The following is a 26,950-nucleotide window of genomic DNA, read 5'->3' as shown; positions in this document are numbered from 1 at the left end:
CAGGCTGGATGGGGAGCATTGCTGCACAGCTATTTTCATGTTTCTAGAGATGGGCCACTCAAGGACATTCAGAGACTTGACCCAAAGCCACTCCTGTGTTGCCTTGGCTGTGTGCACAGGGTTGTTGTCCTGTTGGAAGGTCAACCTTCGCTCCAGTCTGAGGTCCTGAGCGCTCTAGAGCAGGTTTTCATTAAGAATCTCACTGTACTTTGCTCTGTTCATTCTTTGTCTCCATCCTGACTAGTCTTCCAGTCCCTGCCGTTGAAAGACATCCCCACAGTATGATGTTGCCACCACTAATGCTTCACCATAGGGATGGTGCCAGGTTTTCTTCAGACGTGACGCTTGGCATTCAGGCCAAATAGTTCAATCTTGATTTCATCAGACCAGAGAATCTTGTTTCTCATGATCTGAGAATATTTAGGTGTCGTTTGGCAAACTCCAAGCGGGCTGTCATATACATTTTACTGATAAGTGGCTTCCGTTTGGCCACTCTATCATAAAGGCCTGATTGGCGAAATGCTGCAGTGATGGTTGTCCTTCTGGAAGGTTCTCCCATCTCCACAGAGTAACTCTGGAAATGAATGAAAATTAATTACTTAAAAATCATACAATGTGATTTTCTGGATTTTTGTTTTAGATTCCGTCTCTCACAGTTGAAGTGTACCTATGATAAAAATTACAGACCTCTACATGCTTTGCAAGTAGGAAAACCTGCAAAATCGGCAGTGTATAAATACTTGTTCTCCCCACTGTATATATATATATAGACAGGTGTGTGCCTTTCCAAATCATGTCCAATCAACTGAATTTCACAGGTGGACTCCAATCAATTTGTAGAAACATCTCAACATTAATAAATGGAAACAGGATGCACCTGAGCTCAATTTCGAGTCTCATGGCAAAGGGTTCGATCCCCGGGACCACCCATACGTAGAATGTATGCACACATGACTGTAAGTCGCTTTGGATAAAAGCGTCTGCTAAATGGCATTTATTATTATTATTATAAACTATTTTAAATTTGGAACAGGATGCACCTGAGCTCAATTTCGAGTCTCATGGCAAAGTGTCTGAATAAACTATTTTAAATTTGGATTTTTAATAAATTTGCAAAAATGTCTAAAAACCTGTTTGCGCTTTGTGATTATGCTATAATTTGTGTCGATTGCTGAGGATTTATTTATTTGTAATACATTTTAGAATAAGACTAAGGTAACAAAACGTGGAAAAACTCAAAGGGTCTGAGTACTTTCCGAAGGCACTGTAACTCGTCTGTTTTATCGCCTACCAACATGGTCCTATTTTACTTTGGTTACAACTAACATATTGAATGCAATGCAGGAATACAATACATTCAGTAAAAGTATTTGATGTAGTAGGCTAGATCAAAGCCTGATACAGTAGCGAAGGTCCTTGGTCCAATCAGATTCTCCACATTTGTTTGGCGTAGCAACCACCTGCATCTGGCAGGCACACGTGCTGCCAGGCTCGGTTCATTTGGGATGCGAGGCTGCGGTCGCATTCCCATTCATAGTTTACGTCTCTCGACACCGAGCCGACCTGGGATCAGTTGAAAGTAGGGACTAGGACGAGTTTAGGCTTTTTTCATGACGGTCCAGGCACAGACAACGCATATAAAGGATCTGCAGGCTCCATAGCCCATGGAGTGTTTGTTAGAAATAATGTATCTTAATTCCGACAAATGGTTCCTGCTTGACAGAGATCAGTATCAATGGAAGAGGCCGAGCACAAGCAGACAGCAATCGATGCCACAGAAGGATGACAGTTCAAAGTAAGATTCCCTAAATGCATAATTTTAAGCTTTTTTTCCTTCTGATTTATCACAACCAAAAGTTGGAAATACTTTTGCTTTGTGGAATTATTTAAAATGTTGTGATACGCACCTTCCACTGTGTAAGTATTTGTTGTTTAATGTAAAGTTGATAGAACTATGGAGGTTAATGAAAAAAACGTATCATGTGCAGATGTCTTCTGACCCCTTTATTAATTTCCTCATCAACTGGTCTGCTCCATCTGTTCAGATCTGAGTTGTTTTACACACATCGGAATAGAAGCAGAAGCACTCTTTAAATTCTACAGATTTGTTTTATTCCTTTGGACAAATCCAAAAATAAATAAGGGAGAGTTGACCATGGTTCATTAGTAAGCCACTGACCAAGTCTAAAACTACAGCTCTCAATATTTCATTTATTTTGTCCCTCAATGGCATCTTGATATGACTAATTAATACAGGGCCAATGTCAGAGAATCAAGGTGTAGTCTTTCCTTTGCCACAGCTATATCTAATTGCTCCATGTACCCTGATAGCATGGTTAAGGCATAGTTACGGCTTAAATACCCCCTGAGTACCTCTCTGTCTCAGATAATGAGACGAGGGACTGCTATTGCATTCACTTAATTTGATTTGAAAAGAACGTTAATGCGGGCTATAATTTTAATCAATAAGGCCCGAGGGTGTGTGGTATAAGGCCAATATACCTTGCTAAGGGATAGTATTGTTATTATTACTATGCACGACGACAACAGCCCTTAGCCGTTGTATATTGGCCATATATCACAAACGCCAGAGGTGTCTTATTGCTACGTATTATAAACTGGTTACCAACCTAATTAGAGCAGTAAAACTAAATGTTTTGTCATACCTGTGGTATACGGTTTGATATACCACTGCTGTCAGCCAATCAGCATTCAGGGCTCGAACCATCCAGTTTATAATTGTTGTTAAATAGTCTCAGTTGTAGCCATTGCATGAATATGGATTTAAGTGAAATCACGGCAGTAGTATGTCTGCTATATTTTGTGTGGTAACGTAATGCATAGGGGTTAGGCAAAGTGACGCTCCAGCAGTTTGATAAATGGTATTTTAGTGACCTCTTGTGAAAAGAATAGAGAATGAGGGCTCTGAACTTTTCAAGGGAAATTTAAAAAATTCATCATTTCCAGCAACACGCCAGTCAAAAAGAGAGGAAGATAAGTGTTTCCAATGACATCAACAACCAATTAGTAGACAATTAGAAGGAAATTATTGCTCATAATTGGTTAAAATCACATGATGCACATTAACAGAAAGTAGCCTATGGGTGAGAGGCTCGGAGCCATTTATGTGTTGTATATTTTTTGTGATGTCACTTTTTCCACTGCGAAGGGAAGGATATCTAGTCAGTTGCGCAACTGAATGCATTCAACCGAAATATGTCTTCCGCTGCCTTAATCGACGTTGACTGGAGAGCAGGATGTTGTTGCATGGGGTTAGTTGCCTTGCTCAACGGCAGAATGGCAGACTTATCCACCTTGCCTTCTCAGGGATTCAAATCAGCAACCTTTCGGTTAATGGCTCAATGCTTCTAACCGCCAAGCTAATTGGACAGTAATGCATAAGGTGATGGGTCAGGTCATAGGTTACGTTATCTTTAAAGGTAGACTCAGAGAAATGGAGATTTAGCTGCACCAAGTACACTAGTAGTAGTGGATACATTTCCTCAAGAACCAGGAGCACTGAAGCGCGAGGCTAAACTTCCCAGCTGTTTTGGTCCTGTAGCTACCACATTGTAACAGTGTGTTGTGCAGTGGAGGCTGCTGAGGGGAGGACAGCTCATTCAAATGGCTGGAATGCAGTGTAATGGAATGGGATCACACATATGAAGACCATGTTTTTGATACCATTCCATTTTCTCCATTCCAGACATTTATTACGAGCCGTTCTCCCCTCAGCAGCCTCCACTGGTAAATGCACATATCCCAGGTATTCTTTCTGACTGTGTGAGATGAAAGCCTTGCATCGTGCTCATCTCAATGGCCGCTTTCGAGCGGATCATTTTTGCCAAGTTGATGACCGTCGTCGGTTACCGCTTTTCAAGGAGTGTTGCATTCTGGGGAGAACAATTGTCAGACTGAGGACTGCGTAGCACATGGGGATGTGTAAAACATATTCCGCAGCCTGAATTGCTAGCTTTTAGCCTGGCGCAGACTGGCAACACACTTCAGAAGGCCGGTCACTAGTGCTAGCAAGGCAGAGGTCCTGGGGTCGAGCCTCGGTGTGAGCTGAATCATGAGGAAGCAGCGAGACATCCTTTACACCTACATGTACTTTACAAATATCATGCAATTAAAGGACATGATGTTTTGACTGCCAGTTTCTGCAGCTGCTTCTCACCAGCTGCACCATGCAGCCGTCACCTGCACTGTGGGAGGCTCTATTGTCACGCATTAGGGAGTCTTTGTATAACCATGTGAACGTGACCAAAGACATGACTGAAACAAGAACAGATTTGCAGGGATTTATGTGGACGGTGGATATACTGTATACAAATAAATGTAATATTTGAGGCGCTCTCTCACTAATTGATTGTACAATGTACACACATACTATTATAATTTCAGTTTGTGAGTGTGTGATATGTTTATTTCGACGCCATCTTGCTGAGTCTACATTTTAAATGACAAAGTCAGTGTCCATGTGACCCGCCAGACTAAGAAGTTTGAAAACCCAATCAGAAAAAAAAACTTGAAAACCCCATTTGATTTTTGCCCCCTAAAAAAACTGAAAATACTTAATTTTGGTTTTTATTTTATTTGAATGGTTTTAGTGCCAAAGATAATAGTTTCAGTATAGTTTTAGTTATTCAAACCGGTTTGTTAATCATTTTATTTCAGTTAACTGAATAGTTTTATCATGATTTACTTTTCGTTTTCATTTACTATAATAACCTTGGTGGTCACTCAATTGACAGAAAAGCAGATATGGAGCAGCAGAGATCTCACAGGGATGGTTTCTCAAGCCCTATGAAATCACTGTACTATTGTTGCCTCACAAAGGCCTGGGAGAATATGACTCCATTTCAATTAGGTGGGCCTTTCTGTACCTGTGCTGTTGCTGAAAGTTTGATGAGCATGTGTTGGCTGGGTTGTGTTCGGCTGGGTTGTGTTCGGCTGGTTTGGCATTTGCTCTGTGAGGGAAATGTGAGCTGTCTGACTGCGACGTCCACCCTCCTCTTTGACCTCCACCAACCGTTAAGCCGCCTGCATCACTCTCTCGCTAATTAGTTTTCCTTTGCCATCCATACCACACAGGAGGGTTTTTGTTCTTGTTTACTAGAGGGTGGTAGTGTGTGGTGTTTACAGGAAGTATACAGGATCCCCCTCACATTCAAGTTAAGTTTGATTCCTTTTGCGGAAATGAAGCTTTTCCCCCACATGCATCTTTTTTTCTGTGCATTTATTATTTTAATGAACGAGCTTCTAGAAACATGATGAGGACAGCATTTTCTTTGTGCTGCTAGACTCTCTGCCCAGGGGGAGAAAATGACAAAGATAGCAAGGTGTGGTTTTTCCACATGAACGCTCTACTGAACCACAGGTGGGACCGACCGGTCTTCCACTCACTGGGGCTCAACTGTTGCTGTGGGAGCCAAGGAAATAAGGAAACAGAGAGAAAGATGTATGGGTAGCATTTGTTGCTATGGGATGGAGAAGGATTCAGGGAGAAAAGAATGAGAGAAAGATGTATGGGTAGCATTTGTTGCTATGGGATGGAGAAGGATTCAGGGAGAAAAGAATGAGAGAAAGATGTATGGGTAGCATTTGTTGCTATGGGATGGAGAAGGATTCAGGGAGAAAAGAATGAGAGAAAGATGTATGGGTAGCATTTGTTGCTATGGGATGGAGAAGGATTCAGGGAGAAAAGAATGAGAGAAAGATGTATGGGTAGCAATTGTTGCTATGGGATGGAGAAGGATTCAGGGAGAAAAGAATGAGAGAAAGATGTATGGGTAGCAATTGTTGCTATGGGATGGAGAAGGATTCAGGGAGAAAAGAATGAGAGAAAGATGTATGGGTAGCATTTGTTGCTATGGGATGGAGAAGGATTCAGGGAGAAAAGAATGAGAGAAAGATGTATGGGTAGCATTTGTTGCTATGGGATGGAGAAGGATTCAGGGAGAAAAGAATGAGAGAAAGATGTATGGGTAGCATTTGTTGCTATGGGATGGAGAAGGATTCAGGGAGAAAAGAATGAGAGAAAGATGTATGGGTAGCAATTGTTGCTATGGGATGGAGAAGGATTCAGGGAGAAAAGAATGAGAGAAAGATGTATGGGTAGCAATTGTTGCTATGGGATGGAGAAGGATTCAGGGAGAAAAGAATGAGAGAAAGATGTATGGGTAGCAATTGTTGCTATGGGATGGAGAAGGATTCAGGGAGAAAAGAATGAGAGAAAGATGTATGGGTAGCATTTGTTGCTATGGGATGGAGAAGGATTCAGGGAGAAAAGAATGAGAGAAAGATGTATGGGTAGCATTTGTTGCTATGGGATGGAGAAGGATTCAGGGAGAAAAGAATGAGAGAAAGATGTATGGGTAGCATTTGTTGCTATGGGATGGAGAAGGATTCAGGGAGAAAAGAATGAGAGAAAGATGTATGGGTAGCATTTGTTGCTATGGGATGGAGAAGGATTCAGGGGAGAAAAGAATGAGAGAAAGATGTATGGGTAGCATTTGTTGCTATGGGATGGAGAAGGATTCAGGGAGAAAAGAATGAGAGATGTATGGGTAGCATTTGTTGCTATGGGATGGAGAAGGATTCAGGGAGAAAAGAATGAGAGAAAGATGTATGGGTAGCATTTGTTGCTATGGGATGGAGAAGGATTCAGGGAGAAAAGAATGAGAGAGAGATGAGTGGAAACAGAACAGGAAAGGGTAGGAAGAGAGATGAAGACCGGATGCCAGACAGGAGACATAGCAGTGATATGATGTACTAGTAAGTGTGTGTGTCTGTGTCTGTGTGTTTGCACGTGCATGCAACTAATGAATCACTGAACTGCCTGTCACCAGCAGACCAATAGACATAGAAGAGACAGCAGGAAGGGGGAGAGAGAGGAAGAAGGGGGGGAGGATAGATGGAGGGAGGAGAGGGATAGATGGGATGAGAGGGATAGAAGGGAGGAGGTGATAGACGAGAGGGGAGGGATAGACGAGAGGGGAGGGATAGACGGGAGGGAGGGGGAGGGATAGAGGGATAGACTGGAGGGGAGGGATAGACGGGAGGGAGGGGGAGGGATAGACATGAGGGGGAGGGTTAGACTGGAGGAGAGGGATAGATGGGAGGGAGGGGATAGACGGGGGAGGGGAGGGATAGACGGGGAGGAGAGATAGACGGGAGGGAGGGGAGGGATAGACGGGAGGGGGAGGGTTAGACTGGAGGAGAGCGATAGATGGGAGGGGAGGGATCGATGGGAGGGAGGGGATAGACGGGGAAGAGGAGGGATAGACGGGGAGGGGAGGAGAGATAGACGGGAAGAGGAGGAGGGATAGGAGAGGGAGGGATAGACAGGAGGAGTAGACGGGAGTAGGGGGAGGGATAGACGGGAGGGAGGAGAGGGATAGACAGGAGAGGGAGGGGAGGAGGGATAGACGGGATAGGAGGGGGGATAGAAGGGAGTAGGGGGAGGGATAGATGAGAGGGAGGGGAGGGATAGACGGGATAGGAGGGGGGGAGGGAGTAGGGGGAGGGATAGATGAGAGGGAGGGGAGGGATAGACGGGATAGGAGGGGGGATAGAAGGGAGTAGGGGGAGGGATAGATGAGAGGGAGGGGAGGGATAGACGGGATAGGAGGGGGATAGAAGGGAGTAGGGGGAGGGATAGATGAGAGGGAGGGGAGGAGGGATAGATGAGAGGGAGGGGAGGGATAGATGAGAGGGAGGGGAGGGATAGATGAGAGGGAGGGGAGGGAGGGGGGGATAGGAGGGGGGATAGACGGGATAGGAGGGGGGATAGAAGGGACTAGGGGGAGGGATAGATGAGAGGGAGGGAAGGGATAGATGAGAGGGAGGGGAGGGATAGACTGGATAGGAGGGGGGATAGAAGGGAGTAGGGGGAGGGATAGATGAGAGGGAGGGGAGGGATAGATGAGAGGGAGGGAGGGATAGACTGGATAGGAGGGGGATAGAAGGGAGTAGGGGGAGGGATAGATGAGAGGGGGGAGGGATAGATGAGAGGGAGGGGAGGGATAGACTGGATAGGAGGGGGGATAGAAGGGAGTAGGGGGAGGGATAGATGAGAGGGAGGGGAGGGATAGACTGGATAGGAGGGGGGATAGAAGGGAGTAGGGGGAGGGATAGATGAGAGGGAGGGGAGGGATAGACTGGATAGGAGGGGGATAGATGAGAGGGAGGGGAGGGATAGATGAGAGGGAGGGGAGGGATAGATGAGAGGGAGGGATAGACGAGAGGGGAGGGAGGGATAGAGAAAGAGAGGAGAGACGTCAGCAGGGAGTTTCAACCAGGGTCAGACCGTAAGAAGGTATCAGAGTCATCTGGTGATCTGAAGGTGGGGCGTCGGAGGTGGGGGGGAAGATGAGAAGACCGTCACCTTGTGCGTGACCAGCACCCTGGGGTTTGCTTTGACCTTTACTGTACCAGCCAGAGAGGAGGCAGGAGAGGAGGCGGGGGAGGAGGAACCTTTGGCTGGAGATGCGTGAGTGTGGGCTGAGGTGTGCCGGGCAGAGTGCTGGGGTGGACAGCCGGGTCAGACAACTGAGGAGGAGGCAGTGGACAACCCCTGGCTCTTTGGCTCCAGGCACCTCTAGGGAGGGAGAGTAGATGCCTGCGGCTGCCGTTACCCAGGGTGTTTCCCTCAACCTGGGGGCCCTGCCTGGCTCCAGCCTCCCACTGCTGGTCCACCCGCTCCACACGGACTACTGTAGGCTAGGGGAACACAGCAGGGGCAGGGCACTCATCGTCATAGGGTAAGTCAAGTCATGTTTTTTTTGTAAGGAAGCTATAGTTAATTGATTATAAAAAAATGCATATTTGAGACATTTATCTCTACTCCATTCATCTGTATCACCTGATGGCGTCTAGTTTCAAAGACATTTTGTTCAGTGCTTGACTTGGGCAAGAGATCACCGGAGTTGAGAACTGGCACCTGACATTTTCCACAGCTTGAGCTCCTGTTCCTCTTTATAGAATATTAGCTCAAAGTATTTGTGTACCTCCTGCACCTAAATATAAATAGTACCAGCACCCAAAATGAGTACCGGCACCTATTTCAGCCAAGTCGAGCACTGATTTGGTTTCAGTTTCCATCTTGTAATGACTTTTCAGCGGTTTAACAGTTCCATTGCTCTATGACATAGTTCATTGTAATATTTGTAGTATGCTGTGTATGTTGCAATAGTGTCAGGACACGCTGTTCATTATCCCAGCCGAGAACTCAGCAGGGACTAGAAATGGCATTATCAGACAGTGTACATTTACCTCACACCAGTTTGTGCTATTCTCTCCTTAGATTACATTGTGTACAAGAGACATTTAAATGGAAATCCAGGGACATAGTATGCAAGAAATTGAAACAATATGACATGTGGATATGAATTTGAAATATATATTTCAATGTTTTTATCCTAATTCTGTCTATCCATCTTTATTTCAAACAAACAACAAAAGATGAAGTAGTAGACTAACTCATTCAGGCATGTAATTGTCAGCATATTTATTACCGTGCCTTGTTCAGGTTGAATTATTGATGTCATAACTAGCAGGAGGATTAGGGGGGTTAGTCAGTCAGTGGAAGAAAGCTGGCTGGGGTGCTGTTGTACGTCCTGGGTGGGGGTTTGTTACCATCAGTGTGCTAATGTTGCCGGTGTCCTTTTGAACGGGACATCTGTTTGGCACTGTCAACTCATCAGGTAAGTATGGAGGTGACGTATCGGGTGTGACTTGACTGTTATGTGGTATGTATAATGTATGCAAGATAATCACATAGGTATGGAACTTCCTCATCTGCCTTCCATCTACCTACCTACTATACTTCCGCGCGAAGCAAAAATTTTAAACATTGACAGCTTTTCTTTGCATTTGTTCCAGGAAAAAGCTGGTCAGCGAGAAGAGCATTTTCTCAAACCCGTCCCTCTTCACCCGAGGCAGTCAAGGAGTGGCCATTGCAAGTCAGCTAAGGTACTGTGCTTCAAATCAATCATGTGTTACGTTGTAATTTTCCATTGATAGAAATCGGTAGTAAATGTTTTAACAGTAGATTTAACAGCCATAAGTAACATTTTATATAACGACTTGTTTCATAATGGACAACCAGGTCTGCTTCTCCAATGGCACCCTATTCCCTCTATAGTGCACTACCTTTGACCACTACTTTTGACCAGAGCCCTTGGTCAAACATTGTGCACTATATAGGGAATAGAGTGCCAGTTGGGATGCAACCATTGTGGGTGAGGTCTTCTCTGATGCTAATGTATTCCTCCAGGGAGTTGTCTTCATACCAGTCTTCCTGTGGAGGAGTGACCCCTGAGAGACTCCTCACCTGCTGGTCTGAGACTCAGAGCTGTGATACAGGCCTCTCTACTGAACAGAGCTCTCTCTACTCATGGAGATATGATGTATGAGCACACACACACACACACACACACACACACACACACACACACACACACACACACACACACACAGGGTAGCCTAGTGGTTAGAGTGTTGGAAAACACTCCCGAGCTGGCAAGTCTGTCGTTCTGCCCCTGAACAGGCAGTTAACCCACTGTTCCTAGGCCGTCATTGAAAATAAGAATTTGTTCTTAACTGACTTGCCTCATAAAATAAAGGTAAAATAAAAATAAAATAAAAAACACACACACAGAGCCCTTTGCAGTAAAGAAGGTCTTGTGAGTGTGGTCCTCCTGTGGTTTATTCAGGAGTTTGACAGAGTGAACACCCAGCGTGTGCGTCAGCTATTCAGTGATGTGGACGAGCTGCTGTATGAAGGGAGGGTGAACAGCAGCTCCCTGGGACTGCAGGAAGAGTGTCAGGAGTGGAACGGACACTCCCCACACCTCAGGTACACCAACAGCATGGACATGTCCCAAATGCCTATCTATACTGCACTTCTTTACCCTATGGGCTCCTGTCAAGGGTAGTGCACTACATAGGGAATAGGGTGCCAGTTGGGATGCAAATAAAGTCATGTGAAAGTGTTTAATTGAATTGGCTCTCTGTGTCTCTTTCCAATACTTTCTTATATTGTTTCTGTCTTTCCTTCACAGAATTCTGGGTAATCAGCTGGAGTCGCCCAATCAGGAAGGGTTTCAGTACGTTCACAGGAGAGTGGAGGCCAGTGGAGGGAGAGGGAGTGCAGTGCTGTCCCCGTGTGTGGACAAGAGGGAGAACTCTGGAGAGTAAGGCCTGGCTCCTTGTGTATACTACACAAAAACAACAACATGACGCTAACATCTCACGGTGCTTCAGTTGGTTTCCCAATGCAACAGAGCAGACATGAGAATTTTGGAGGAGTGGTATTATGGTTGTGTGTTCAGGTGTGTGTTGTGGAGGTGAGCTCTGTGGCAGTGGGCCAACGAAGGGACAGATGGCATAATGAGCAATCTGCCATGGTTCTGGGAATAACATCCAGGCAGTCTGTCTCCAGGCAACACAGTTGTTTGTTTACTAATCAATTCCAAACTAATACCTTATTAAACACACCTACTTAAACACACCTATTACAGCCTTGTTTGTTCAGGATTCAGTGAGGGAGCCAGACTAGTGGGAGAATGACTGTCTGGCTGCATAAATACACATACTGTAGTATGGTATGAATACAATGCAAGTGGTAGCACAGTATGCTTTCAAAGGTGATCCAAAACAATGATCTAGAAATGATCTAGTAAGGAGAAATGCCAAAAGACCTAATCCAAGTACACGTCAAGATGAACTCTGAAAGATTTAAACAACCGTGATGTTTTCTCAGACCATAGCGAACTAAAATCCCTTTTATATCAAAACCTGACTTTCTTTACCATACTGTCTGCCTTATACAGTGCCTTCTGTTTTTTTTATCTGAAAGGGGCAGGGAGTAAAACATGTGGTACATGAAAACCCGCATCGAGACACAGTCATGGTTGTGTTATTTTCTTACAAAAAAATCCTTCGATGCCTCTGAAAACTTGTCCCAGCTTTTTATTTGATTGTTTTAGCCAAAAAAAAGTGCATATTTTTTATTAACAACAAATCAATACAAAAAGTACATGGGTAACACCGGTACAGTTGAGGTCGGAAGTTTACATACACTTAGGTTGGAGTAATTAAAACTCGTTTTTTTCAACCACACCACAAATTTCATGTTAACAAACTATAGTTTGGCAAGTCGGTTAGGAAATCTGCTTTGTGCATGACACAAGTAATTTTTCCAACAATTGTTTACCGACAGATTATTTCACTTATAATTCACTGTATCACAATTCCAGTGGGTCAGAAGTTTACAGACACTAAGTTGACGCTGCCTATTAAACAGCTTTCAAAATTCCAGAAAATTATTTCATGGCTTTAGAAGCATCTGATAGGCTCATTGACATCATTTGAGTAAATTTGAGGTGTACCTGTGGATGTATTTCAAGGCCTACCTTCAAACTCAGTGCCTCTTTGCTTGACATCATTGGAAAATCAAAAGAAATCAGCCAAGACCTCAGAATTATTTTTGTAGACCTCTACAAGTCTGGTTCATCATTGGGAGCACTTTCCAAATGCCTGAAGGTACCACATTCATCTGTACAAAAAAATAGTATGCAAGTATAAACACCATGGGACCACGCAGCCATCATAATGCTCAGGAAGGAGACGCGTTCTCTCTCCTAGAGGTGAACGTCTTTTGGTGCGAAAAGTGCAAATCAATCCCAGAACAACAGCAAAGGACCTTGTGAAGATGCTGGAGGAAACAGATACAAAAGTATCTATATCCACAGTCAAATGAGTCCTATAACCTTAAAGGCCGCTCAGTAAGGAAGAAGCCACTGCTCCAAAACTGCCATAAAGAAGCCAGACTACGGTTTTCAACTGCACGTGGGGACAAAGATCGTACTTTCTGGAGAAATGTCCTCTGGTCTGCTGCAGGAGGGACTGGTGCACTTCACAAAATAGATGGCATCATGAGGTAGGAAAATGATGTGGATATATTGAAGCAATATCTCAAGACATCAGTCAGGAAGAACTTCTTAGGGATAGGGTCTAGTTTCCTGAATTTCTGCCTGACTGATGTGCCCCAAGTAAACTGCCTGTAACTCAGGCCCAGAAGCCAGAATATGCATATAATTGGTAGCATTGAATAGAAAACACTATCTGAGACTATAACAGAATTGATATGGCAGATGAAAATCCGAAGAAAAACCAACCAGATATTGTTTTTTTTACAATGGAAAGCTATGGGCCCTATGTAATTCCGTCTCCCAGATTGCAATTCCTATGGCTTCCACTGGATGTCAACAGTCTTTATTGAAGGTTTCAGGCTTGTCTTTTGAAAAACAAGCAAGAATTTGGAGATTTGGTGAAGAGATCACCGGAACAATATCAGTCTTTCGGCGCGCGAGGGAGAGGGCGCGCTTACTAATTTTGCTTTCCTATTTAACGTACTACTTTCCGTATTAAATATTATAGTTTATTTACATTTTAGAGAACCTGAGAATTAAATAAAAAGGTCGTTTGAATTTTAGCGGTAGCTTTTTGGACTCCTTTGAACGAGTGGATGTTGAACGAGTGGATTACTGAAATCCATGGCGCCAACTAAACTGACTTTTTGGGATATAAAGAAGGATTTTATCTAACAAAACGACCATTCATGTTGTAGCTGGGACCCTTGGGATTGCAAACAGAGGAAGATCTTCAAAGGTAAGTGATTTATTTCATTGCTATTTGTAATTTTCTGAAGCCTGTTCTGGTTGAAAATATGTTGATGTGGTCGCCTTCCTCAGACAATCGCATGGTATGCTTTCGCTGTAAAGTCTATTTTAAATCGGACAACGCAGTTAGATTAACAACAATGTAAGCTGAACAATAAAAGCTGAAATAAATCATTCTCTCTACTATTATTCTGACATTTCACATTTTTAAAATAGTGGTGATCCTAACTGACCCAAGACAAGGAATTTTTACTAGGATTAAATGTCAGGAATTGTGAAAAACTGAGTTTAAATGTATTTGGCTAAGGTATATGTAAACTTCTGACTTCAACTGTTTATATAAAGAACATACAAAGGACATTTGGGCTAGGAGGTACAGTATGAAAAGCAGAGTTTCACTGGAAATGTGCCAATATAATTCCAAACCAACATGAAGTTAAGGGCACCAAAAGTAGAGAAGACATGATGAGGAATACATTTCCACATAGAAGGGGGTCTTCTTAGGAATTAATTTATCCAATTGATTTCAAAAGTATTATTTAAGGTAGTAAAGTCCAGATAATTCAGCCCACCATACTCATAAGTGTTCATTACAACAGTTCGGTTTCTCCACAGAAAGTTGAAAAGCATCTGGTCTATGTCTTTGCTTATTTTACCCCCAAGATAAAATAGATACCTTCAGCCTTGGTTATTAGGACTCTTCCTTTTAAAGATACATCCCTCTGTAGACATTGATTTAGCTTCTTCTGGGTTTTTAAATAAGAAGGTTAACATTTAGCCTCTACAGTTATGCCTAAATATCTAAGCACTTCTTTCACTGGCATACCATAATATGAGGGTGTCACACAATATTTATATTTATATTCGTAGGTTCACATGTATTAATGTTAAGTAAAAAATGTAAATGCTAGAGTAGTTAGCAAGTCTTGTTTGGTCATCTGTAATAACACCATCAATGTTTAAATTATGAATAGTGTTATTTGTAGAATGAAATAGGATGAATTCTGTTCTCCCTCACCAAGCCATTTTTTCCTAGATCTAATAAAGGCTCCTTCTGCTTTTAATCTATATATATTATCCAGTTTATTTAATCATATATATGTGTGTGTGTGTGTATTTATTATCCATATTATTTTGTAACTCAATCAGTTCCATGTTCTACTCCCCTGAGAGGCCGGCTGGGGACCTCTGAGAAAAGGAAGTTATCTTAATGATCACCTTTTCCTCCTCAGCTCTTCTGGTCTTAGCAAGATTACCACCAGATTTTCTAAGGTCTTTGGCCACTTCAAATTTAAAGAGCTCCCAGTTCTTGCGATAAGATTGTTCTTCACAAGCTCTTTCCCAAAAGTGTGAGAGCAGAGGTTTAACCTCAAACTTAATTATATCATTATTTAACAAGGAGCTATTTAGCTTCCAGTAGGACACTCGACCTAGGTTAGTATCAGGGGTAAATATTTTGGCATCAATGTAAATAGCCCTATGTTCTGTGAAGAGCTATTGTACTTCACATTGTTTCATAACCCTCTGAAGGCTTCGCTTGGGTCATTACAATGAAAAATACCTTTGGTATATAAACAGTGACATTTTTTTTACTGGCAACATAGCATGAATTCTGTCTGAAATAGGTATACTGTGGCCTGTGAAAGTATTCACCCCCTTGGCATTTGTCCTATTCTGTTGCCTTGCAACCTGGATTTAAAATTATTTTGTATCATTTGATTTACACAACATGCCTACCACTTTGAAGATGCAAAATATTTTTTTCTTGTGAAACAAACAAAAAAATAGAACTTGAGCGTGCATAACTATTCACTCCCCAAAGTCAATACTTTGTGTAGAGCCACCTTTTGCAGAAATTACAGCTGCAAGTCTCTTGGGGTATATCTCTATAAGCTTGGCACATCTAGCCACTGGGATTTTTGCCCATTTTTCAAGGCAAAACTGCTCCAGCTCCTTCAAGTTGGATGGGTTCTGCTGGTGTACAGCAATCTTTAAGTCATACCACAGATTCTCAATTGGATTGAGGTCTGGGCTTTGACTAGGCCATTCCAAGACATTTGAATGTTTCCCCTTAAACCACTCGAGTGTTGCTTTAGCATTATGCTTAGGGTCATTGTCCTGCTGGAAGGTGAACTCCTGTCCCAGTCTCAAATCTCTGGAAGACTGAAACAGGTTTCCCTCAAGAATTTCCCTGTATTTAGTGCCATCCATCATTCCTTTAATTCTGACCAGTTTCCCAGTCCCTGCCGATGAAAAACATACCCACAGCATGATGCTGCCACCACCATGCTTCACTGTGGGGATGGAGTTCTCGGAGTTGATTTATTTATTTTTATTTCACCTTTATTTAACCAGGTAGGCTAGTTCAGAACAAGTTCTCATTTACAACTGCGACCTGGCATGGGTGATGAGAGGTGTTGGGTTTGCACCAGACATAGCGTTTTCCTTGATGGCCAAAAAGCTCAATTTTAGTCTCATCTGACCAGAGTACCTTCTTCCATATGTTTGGGGAGTCTCCCACATGCCTTTTGGCGAACATCAAACATGTTTGCTTTTTCTTTAAGCAATTGCTTTTTTTCTGGCCACTCTTCCGTAAAGCCCAGCTCTGTGGAGTGTACGGCTTAAAGTGGTCCTATGGACAGATACTCCAATCTCCGCTGTAGAGCTTTGCAGATCCTTCAGGGTTATCTTTGGTCTCTTTGATGCCTCTGATTAATGCCCTCCATGCCTGGTCTGTGAGTTTTGGTGGGTGGCACTCTCTTGGCAGCTTTGTTGTGGTGCCATATTCTTTCCATTTTTAAATAATGGATTTAATGGTGCTCCATGGGATGTTCAAAGTTTCTGATATTGTTTTATAACCCTACCCTGATCTGTACTTCTCCACAACTTTGTCCCTGACCTGTTTGGAGAGCTCCTTGGTCTTCATGGTGCCACTTACTTGGTGGTACCCCTTGCTTAGTGGTGTTGCAGACTCTGGGGCCTTTCAGAACAGGTGTGTGTATATATACTAAGATCATGTGACACTTAGATTGCACACAGGTGGACTTTATTGAACTAATTATGTGACTTCTGACGGTAATTGGTTGCACCAGATCTATTTAGGGGCTTCACAGCAAAGGGGGTGAATACATATGCATGCACCACTGCACCACCATTTAGAATTTTTTTAGAATTTGAAACAAGCTTTTTTTTTCACTTCAACAATTTTGACTATTTTGTGTTTGTCCATTACATGAAATCCAAATAAAAATCTATTTAAATGACAGGTTGTAATGCAACAGAATAGGAAAATGCAAAGGGGATGAATACTTTTGCAAGGCACTGAACTCATAATAATCTGCTTTCCTGACTGCAGGTTATGTGTTGAAGGTCACGGTCTTACCCCAACTCCCTGCACATTGCAGGGGGCAACCCCTCTCTCCCACTCTCTCTGTGATCACTCATCCCTTCTACAAGAAGAGGTCTACGAGGCAGAGGGAAGGATGGAGGAATTTCTTGCCTATGATGCCAAAGACACGTAAGGCATTTGAACTTTACTTTCTAAGCATAATATTTCAAGATTACGTGGAAGCATATAACAGCCTGTGGGAGAGAGAGAGGGAGTGTGCGTGTGTCTGTGTGCAAGCCTGTGGGTGGAACAAGGGCCTTATTGCTCCAGTGTGTCGTGACGTCAGTGTTCTCTCCCCAGGGAGGATGAGTGGGTGAGTCAGAGAGGAGTCTCGGGATCTGTGGGGGCAGCAGGGAGATCCGGGGTACCCCCTGTGTCTCCCCACACCTGTATCAGGGATGCCGTGGCTGACGAGGCCTTTGATGACATGTGGAGGGAGGTGGTGAACTCTCTGGGGGAGCTCCTCCACAAACACTGGCAGAGACAAATCACTGGTCTGTCTAACTACAAACCACTGTATTACAGAGCTGCCATAGAACTACATGAATACCAATGACGATATGCCTATTATACACAGCAATCATGGTACTGCACACCAACTCTGTTATAACTAATGCTTTTTGTTATGCTGTGTTATGACTAGGAGTTAGACCTGATCACTTGACCTGGCCAGGATAAACTCTGGGTCCTAGTTAAGAATCAAAGTATTTTGTTTTTACCGGAGGTGGAGCAGGTCACAGAGGAGTGTTGGAGGCTCTTGGTGGAGTCTTGGGTGATCCCTCTCCTCACATCAACAGTAAATGTCAGCGTGTCCCTCTCTCCAGGGGCTCCAACACACGTAGCATGCTGCTGTGGTCCAACTGTTGCCCCACTACACAGGTGAGAAGTCTGCCAGCCACCAAAACAGTGTCAGCTGCTGCCATTGACTCTCTAGAGGAGCTTGTGCACTTCTGGCAACAACACCATTCAATTGAATTAACATTTATCTCAAATACAATTATTACAATGGCCTCAAAAGAGGAGCCAAGGCCCCCTTAAAACAAGCCTTGAGCTATATTTATTTACTTGTTTTTTTTCTAGGCCTCTCAGGTATCAAGTACCTACAAGATTAATTTAAATGGTGTTATGACAATCCAAGCTAAGCCTCTTCAACAAAGACAACATGGATTTGCAGAGAAGTCTCAGTAAGTCTGTCTGAATCCCCAGCTATAAGCTCGGGTCTGATCCTGAACAAACAAAACCATTCCTGTTTCTCTTTGGGGCTGGACAGGGTACCATTTGGGATGCAGCCTTTCTGTTAGGCTTTGAGATGAGTACAAATAAGAACTCCAACATCTAAAATAGATTAGAAAAGAAATTGACACACTGGTATGACTTTAAGTAATGTCATTAGTATCACTACTTTTTAAAACTTTTCTGTAGTTGTGATCTGGAGGACAGACCCAGCAGAGCTCCAGCCCCCACTATGTCTCCATCCAGGAGAGCATGTAGTACGCCCTCCCACAGAGCCCCAGGCCCAGCCCAGCGAGGCCTGCCCCTGCCCAGGCTCCATATCTGCTCCACCTCCAGAAGTACCAGCTCCAGGGGCAGGGCCAGGAGCTGCCTCAGCCCCAGACACACTGTCCCCAGACACCAGGTCATCAGAGGAACCAGACTGTGAGATATCTACTGTATATATTAATAAGTAAGCTAGGCTGATGTTTAATTGCAACAAAATAATAGGTATATGCAACTACATTAAATTATTAGGACTTGGTTTTGGTAATATTTACCTTTTTAGGTCAATAAAATTGCAGTTTTGTTATAGAGAAGTGTTACATCATTTAGCAGACTCTCTTATACAGAGCAGCTAGGGTTAAGTGACTTGCTCATAGCCATACCGAGAGATTTTTCACCCAGTTGACTCTGGGATTTGAACCAGCAACCTTTCAGTTACTGGCCCCATTGCTACCTGCCGTCCAACTATCATAACAAGGCTGTAATTGTCCTGGTTTGTACTATAGGACCACAGTGACAGAAGGACAGCCGTCCCCAATCCTCAGTTCAATACAGAACCAGAGGCTCCTCCCTCTCCTCCATGCTGACCAATCAGAGCTGGAGACCTCAGTGTGTACTGCTGCACCCATGCAGGTACCAGGTGACCTACTGTTTCGTCAATGTACTCAAATGTCAGTACAGGAAGTTAGTATATCAATGTGTCAATTCTAATGCAGGTTATAGTAAATTACATTTGCCTGAATACCATAATAAATGGGTAATGATGACATGTCTTTTAAATTACTTGTCATTCTGACCGAACGTAAATGACCATATTGATTCCGCTTCTTGCATTTGCATGGACATGGAAAGCAAATATGTGTTGGCTTGGCTGACCTTGCAAACATGCGTATTTCCAGTACAAAGAGCAGGTGTGTGCTGCTGTAGGGCAAGTGAACTTTGGTCTCTCTCTCTCTCTCTCTCTCTCTCTCTCTCTCTCTCTCTCTCTCTCTCTCTCTCTCTCTCTCTCTCTCTCTCTCTCTCTCTCTCTCTCTCTCTCAATTCAAGGGCTTTCTCTCTCTCTCTCTCTCTCTCTCTCTCACAGCTCAGGGGGAGGATTCTGCAAGGAGGACATACCACTGTACCCATCTCCATCCTTCCACTCCTCAGAGAGCCCACTCTGCTTTTGGAGTCCCTGTCTCGTCCCAACACCACACACATACTCCGGGTACGAGACACACACAGTGGTGGGGTTGTCTGTGGGAGTGGCAGTAGAAGAGATTGTATTACTGTCTGTTGCAGAACAGATGCCCTTATCATTATATCAAGGGAACAGAGCTGTCTGCTTTGCAGCGGGGTTTATTGCTCGACTTGGTCAACTCGTTATTGGAAAAGATGTGTTCTTAATGCCCCCTAGAGTCGATGTCTGCACCCCTGTGGAAATCTAATTAGCATAATAAAAACATCCCCATTCAAATCTGTCAATTTAAGTTAGAGATCAGTTTTTGCATTGGATGCGTCTCAATCCACCACATCCGCCGATATTTCACTTCTGCATCTGAGGTGAAAGGTGGCAGAGCTAGAGCGGTGTTTGTCAGACCATGATGTAGCATACGACCCCTCTATGGAAAGACGAGACTCTCACAGACACAATGGTGTTCTCCGTTTTACTCTGAGGTACAGCCGATCTGTCATGTCTGTAGCGCCTGAACAGCTTGGGCTACACACAAATACAACTGTCACGGACACGTACATGTCGGTTGTTTTACTCCAGGACGCCCACAGGCCTCACAAGACTTGTCTGAAGGTCCCCCGGTACCAGTTTAAAAAATGAATGGAAGTATATGTGGAGACAGTTTACTGGCAAGAATAAGGGTTTAAATACATGTAAAATAATTTGGTTTTATATCTATCAGTAGGACTGATTTTTTTTGGGGGGGGGACTATCTTTCGTTCCATGTAGTGAAAATGTTATTCAACGTGTTTATGTGGGCTAATAGCAGTAAGTGTCACGCATACTCCCTCTCCGACCTCTAGATCATCAGGCTGCTGATTATCCCGCACACCTGTCACCATCGTCTTGCGCACATGCACCTCATGACACTCACCTGGACTCCATCACCTCCTTGATTATCTTCCCTGTATCTGTCACCTCCCCTTGGTTCTTTCCTCAGGTGTTATTGACTCTGTCTCATGACACTCACCTGGACTCCATCACCTCCTTGATTATCTTCCTTATATCTGTCACTCCCATTGGTTCTTTCCTCAGGTGTTATGTTTTCATGTCGGTGCGGTGTTGCGTGGTCATTGAACTTGCTTCCCGACTCTCAGTGCACTCGTTACAGTAAGGCTTAGTCTGTAGAGGGTTCATTTACCTGGTTAAATAAGGGCTAAATAAATAAAAGCTGTCTATCTTTTTGTACAATGCCATGGTAACATAATACATTATTATCCTTGTTTTAACTTGGATTACTTTAGTGTAGGTTGCATATTACCACTATTTATCTAGGTGTTTGCTCAAATAGTATCCTTTTTCTTTTAACATGTGACTTGAAAGCAGCTATTTGTTTTCTAGTCAGACACACCCATGAAGCGATTGTTCACTCCCATGGATTTCACCTGCCACATGAAGACTGGGAAAGGAACTCACCCAGGTGACCGCAATAGTACTGTGTACTCATGTGTCTAGCCAACAAATGACAGGACAGGTGTCCAGTGCAGGGGGATCTATAAGTATTATGTACATTGTAAATATTGTTTTAGATTTTTCAGTGCGTGTTCATAGCCTCGTGTTGTCGGAATTCATTATTTATTATTACAGCCTTTGAGGAAAGTGGAGGTTAAAGGCAGAGGCAGAATGTGTCATCGTCCCCATTGGCCCTGGTTCAAAGTAGTGCATTAGACAGAGGCTGCGGTTCAACTCATAAAAGACACCCTTGTCCACTTACCCTCGCCTTATGCCCTTGGGGGAAACCCCACGGCCATATTTGTTGTTGGTCCAAATTATTAGCCAAGAAAGGGAAGTTTGCAACCTAAGCACTTCAGCCCTCGTTCTTAATGGAGTTTGCGAGTATACAATTATGTTGGGGCTGAAACACCCCATAATTCAATTAGCGATGATTGTACATTCACTAAGAAAAGTCCGCCGAAACCTCAACGTCAATATGGAGTCAACATACAAGGTGTAAGTAAAAACATAAGTAAGTTAGAGATTGTGCTACTAATGCACAAACACGTCTCGTAAAATGAATTATGTTTTTGTTTGTTTAGCTTTTGGAAATTGTGGAAAACATTTTCCTTCATACAGTAGCCGTACATTAATAGTTCTATAGTAGACATGCAATCATAATTGACTGTAGCACATATAACGCACCCACAAACTACCGGTGGCTGAAAACCCAATCATCGCAGGATGAATGAATTTCCAGCCAAGGGCAGTCAATTTAAAAATAATTTCCTCCTCCTTTTCCCTGCAAATGTACTCGTCAGACGTCATGATACATCATCAGAAGTGTCCACTTAATTTGAGCGCTGAGGGGCGAGGGTGTGTCTTAAGTGTTGGAATGCAGCCAGAGAATAGGGTGCCATTTGGGACGATATCTGTGTCGGCGTTAGACGGGCATGTCGTAATGCGTCACCTCTGGTCTCCTAGGTGACTGTGCTCCGATTGGAGTGACAGGCTTTGGCGTGGGTATCACCTGCTCCGGCTCCAGTGGCTTCTCCGAGAGCACCATGGCAACGATGAGACGCCAGCGCCCGCTATCCTCCTCTGTGGAAGGAGAGAGTGGGACCGAACCACTGCTGTTAGGTAAATACTGTATAAAGGGCAAATGACTACATGGAGTTATTAGGAGGAAAGTGGAGAGGGTACTGCATAGGCCTGGGAATTGCTAGGGACCTCACAATACCATATCACCATACTGAGGGACCTCACAATACCATATTATCACCATACTGAGGGACCTCACAATACCATATTATCACCATACTGAGAGACCTCACAATACCATATTATCACCATACTGAGGGACCTCACGATACCATATCACCACCATACTGAGGGACCTCACAATACCATATTATCACCATACTGAGGGACCTCACGATACCATATCACCACCATACTGAGGGACCTCACGATACCATATTATCACCATACTGAGGGACCTCACAATACCATATTATCACCATACTGAGGGACCTCACAATACCATATTATCACCATACTGAGGGACCTCACAATACCATATTATCACCATACTGAGGGACCTCACAATACCATATTATCACCATACTGAGGGACCTCACAATACCATATTATCACCATACTGAGGGACCTCACAATACCATATTATCACCATACTGAGGGACCTCACAATACCATATTATCACCATACTGAAGGACCTCACAATACCATATTATCACCATACTGAGGGACCTCACAATACCATATTATCACCATACTGAGGGACCTCACAATACCATATTATCACCATACTGAGGGACCTCACAATACCATATTATCACCATACTGAGGGACCTCACCATACCATATTATCACCATACTGAGGGACCTCACCATACCATATTATCACCATACTGAGGGACCTCACGATACCATGTCACCACCATACTGAGGGACCTCACAATACCATATTATCACCATACTGAGGGACCTCACAATACCATATTATCACCATACTGAGGGACCTCACAATACCATATTATCACCATACTGAGGGACCTCACAATACCATATTATCACCATACTGAGGGACCTCACAATACCATATTATCACCATACTGAGGGACCTCACAATACCATATTATCACCATACTGAGGGACCTCACAATACCATATTATCACCATACTGAGGGACCTCACAATACCATATTATCACCATACTGAGGGACCTCACGATACCATATCATCACCATACTGAGGGACCTCACGATACCATATCACCACCATACTGAGGGACCTCACGATACCATATCACCACCATACTGAGGGACCTCACGATACCATATCATCACCATACTGAGGGACCTCACGATACCATATCACCACCATACTGAGGGACCTCACGATACCATATCACCACCATACTGAGGGACCTCACAATACCATATTATCACCACACTGAGGGACCTCACGATACCATATCACCACCATACTGAGGGACCTCACAACACCATATTATCACCACACTGAGGGACCTCACGATACCATATCACCACCATACTGAGGGACCTCACGATACCATATCACCACCATACTGAGGGACCTCACGATACCATATTACCACCATACTGAGGGACCTCACGATACCATATTATCACCATACTGAGGGACCTCACGATACCATATTACCACCATACTGAGGGACCTCACGATACCATATTACCACCATACTGAGGGACCATACCATATCACCATACTGAGGGACCATACCATATCACCATACTGAGGGACCATACCATATCACCATACTGAGGGACCATACCATATCACCATACTGAGGGACCTCACGATACCATATTACCACCATACTGAGGGACCTCACGATACCATATTACCACCATACTGAAGGACCTCACAAAACCATATTACCATCATACTGAGGCACCTCACGATACCATATCACCATACTGAGGCACCTCACGATACCATATCACCATACTGAGGCACCTCACGATACCATATCACCATACTGAGGCACCTCACGATACCATATCACCATACTGAGGGACCTCACGATACCATATCACCACCATACTGAGGCACCTCACGATATCATATCACCACCATACTGAGGGACCTCACGATACCATATCACCACCATACTGAGGCACCTCACGATACCATATCACCACCATACTGAGGCACCTCTATCATATTATCACCATACTTAGGTGTCGATACGATATGTATTGCGATTCGATACTGCGTTTTTTCCCTCCGATTTGATGTTCCAGACATATCGCTCACCAGAGGGCCATGAGAACATGAGTTTTGATCAGTCAGGGAAATATAAAAGTGGCGATGGAAAACAAGCTATAGGATGAAAAACACCAGAGTTTTGGCACAGGTACAGCCAACTAGCGCTAGCTAACGCTACCTAGCAAAAAAAGGCTCATGTAACCATATAATAAACTATATTGTGATATGTAACTATTTTTTTTTCTCTCCATCACTAGTAAGGTTTAGTGCAATGTGCTGCTCGTAGATTGATGTGCACAGGAAAATTGCTAGTAGGTAGATAAGTAGAGGGAAATGAGAAAAGTGAATTGAATGGGAAAGGAAATTAAGCAGTAATTAAGCATGTGTCATTTCTACTGTAGTTTAACAGAAGTATAAAACTTATCCAGGTGTTCCTCATCAACGTAAAGTGTTTGGTCGGTTTCCTGGTCATGTGAAGAAGAGACTCCAGGTGGTGTTGTCATAGGAGCACAGTCCAGACAGGAAGACCAGAATGCATCAGGAACACCAACAATTGGAATTAATGGGTGTGACTTGATGAAGTACAGCTACGGTGAGATTTACCATAGAACTAAAACAAGAGTTTGGACTTACGTTTTGAAGCCATTGCTGTGGTGATAGTTAGCTAGCCTCCCTGACAGTGGCTATCTAGAGGTAAGACCGCAATGTGCAGATAAGGGGGGGACAATAAGGACAAGGTTTTAATTTGAAAATACCACATTTAGGTTGCAATGGCATTTAGCAGGACAAATCTGCTTGGTTATATTTTATATCTGCCGTTTTAATTAGATACATTGTAGTTTATTTATGTGGCAAGAGCGATTACAGGATAGGACAAATGTGATTTAAATACATTGTCCATTACTGTTTGTTTACCTAGATGTTGATTTTGCAAGCTAGCTAGCATTGTGAAGCAGTGTCTATGCTTACAAGCAATCGTACGCTGATATTTCATCCAAAATCAACAATCGCCAGTGAAATATTGATTGTTTTTTTGTGAAAATCTAAGTGATATCAAATACAGTACAATATGAGGCCTCCCGAGTGTTTCAGCAGTCTTAGGCACTGCATTACAGTGATTGAGGTGTCACTACAGACCCAGGTTAAATCCCATGCTGTGTCGCTGCCGGCTGCGACTGGGAGACCCATGAGGTGGGCACAATTGGCCTAGCGTTGTCCGGATTAGGGGTTTGGCCGGCTGGGATGTCCTTGTCCCATCACCCTCTAGCGACTCCTTGTGGCAGGCCGGGCAATTGCAAGCTGACTTCAGTTGCCAGCTAGACAGTATTTCCTCTGACACATTGGTGCGGCTGGCTTCCGGGTTTAAGCAAGCAGTGTGTCAAGAAGCAGTGCGGCTTGGCAGGGTCGTGTGGTAAAAAAAAAGTGCTAAAAAAAAGTATTTAAAATAAAAAGGCAAAAACTGCTTCCCCAATAGCCTTCAACTGTGATCCGGGATTTCTATGTCATGGCGACGTTGGCTAGCTAAGCTCGTTCAGAAACACATCATCAAGTTTAACGGTCGCCACGTGCCGAACTGCGCAGGTGCATACCATCAAATCAAAGGGACTCCTTTAATATAAATGTATTTTTGACTAAAATGAAAACGTGTCACTTTCACTTGGTTGGAGTAATAACATGTTCAACTACTTAAGACATTGTCTCATAAGTTGTGCCTTTAGATTTCGAGAACTAAGGAAGAATTTCTCTTCTCTCATGGACCCCAAACCCTGGCCTGGTCTGCTTTGTCTTCTATAAACCCCAAAACCTGGCCTGGTTTGCTTGGTCTTCTATAAACCCCAAACCCTGGCCTGGTCTGCTTGGTCTAGTTCTCAAGCATTCCCGGAAGACTTGCGATGTTGCGCATGTTGCGATATCCAACTCAGACTCATCATCTGGCTTCAAAACGTAAATCCTAACTCTTGCGGTAGTTCAATTGTAAATCTCATCCGTAGCTGTATTCTATGTTGTCATAACCGGGATTTATGGAAACAACAGGAAGAAGGGTCCAATTGGATTTCCATTTGGCTAAACTATTCTCAATACAATGTTTTTTATTATTACATTGATTGATGAAACCATAACATTTATACAGATTATTAGCTGCTTCTTAACACGAGGTCATTACTAAATCTGAATTAAATGCATTTGGTAAATGAGCCATGTTAGGAGGAAAAAGATGAGCTAGGTCCTACTTCCTACTATGTTTTCTACAGAAATGTCAGTGTCTTGAAAACCCTAGGTTTTTCAAGGAATGATCATTCATTCAAATATTGTTTTGAAATTGTAACAATATAATTTTGTTATGCAATAAATGGCTATTTCTGTTACATGCACATTTGTATTTCTGGAGTGGAATGAGCTTATCTAATCAGTGTGCAAATGATACTGTAGTTGTGGTTTAGTTACCTCATGAG

The 26,950-nt window shown here is 43.4% G+C and overlaps 1 protein-coding gene across 3 annotated transcripts; it reads left to right on the top strand.

Moving 5' to 3' along the window:
- Positions 1 to 1,317: 1,317 nt before the first annotated feature.
- fam149a (family with sequence similarity 149 member A) lies at positions 1,318 to 26,863 on the top strand. Of its 3 annotated transcripts, none has more exons than XM_046324143.1 (15): positions 1,318 to 1,795; positions 9,886 to 9,975; positions 10,280 to 10,412; positions 10,719 to 10,861; positions 11,067 to 11,198; positions 17,044 to 17,205; positions 17,377 to 17,570; positions 17,801 to 17,955; positions 18,157 to 18,260; positions 18,499 to 18,732; positions 19,080 to 19,206; positions 19,658 to 19,780; positions 21,128 to 21,206; positions 22,205 to 22,360; positions 24,926 to 26,863. In XM_046324143.1, exons 1-15 carry the CDS (start codon positions 1,665 to 1,667, stop codon positions 25,000 to 25,002), a joined length of 2,040 nt encoding a protein of 679 aa, XP_046180099.1. In that variant the 5' UTR covers positions 1,318 to 1,664; the 3' UTR covers positions 25,003 to 26,863. The 3 variants fall into 3 exon arrangements, with proteins under 3 accessions (XP_046180099.1, XP_046180100.1, XP_046180098.1); XM_046324142.1 differs by lacking the exon at positions 1,318 to 1,795 and adding an exon at positions 8,356 to 8,765; XM_046324144.1 differs by lacking the exons at positions 1,318 to 1,795; positions 24,926 to 26,863 and adding an exon at positions 8,355 to 8,765 and having other exon boundaries at positions 19,080 to 19,213; positions 22,205 to 22,343.
- Positions 26,864 to 26,950: the final 87 nt, after the last annotated feature.

This window comes from Oncorhynchus gorbuscha, linkage group LG23, assembly GCF_021184085.1.
Source record: "Oncorhynchus gorbuscha isolate QuinsamMale2020 ecotype Even-year linkage group LG23, OgorEven_v1.0, whole genome shotgun sequence".
NCBI lineage: Eukaryota > Metazoa > Chordata > Actinopteri > Salmoniformes > Salmonidae > Oncorhynchus > Oncorhynchus gorbuscha.
This window is presented reverse-complemented; position numbering and strand designations above follow the sequence as displayed.

Coding starts and splice junctions, on each gene's coding strand:
- fam149a (XM_046324142.1), top strand. CDS start 8,620: ATGCCTGCGGCTGCCGTTACCCAGGGTGTTTCCCTCAACCTGGGGGCC. Junction 10,413..10,718: donor TCTACTCATGGAGATATGAT/GTATGAGCACAC, acceptor TGGTTTATTCAG/GAGTTTGACAGAGTGAACAC. Junction 19,781..21,127: donor ACACCACACACATACTCCGG/GTACGAGACACA, acceptor TTTGTTTTCTAG/TCAGACACACCCATGAAGCG.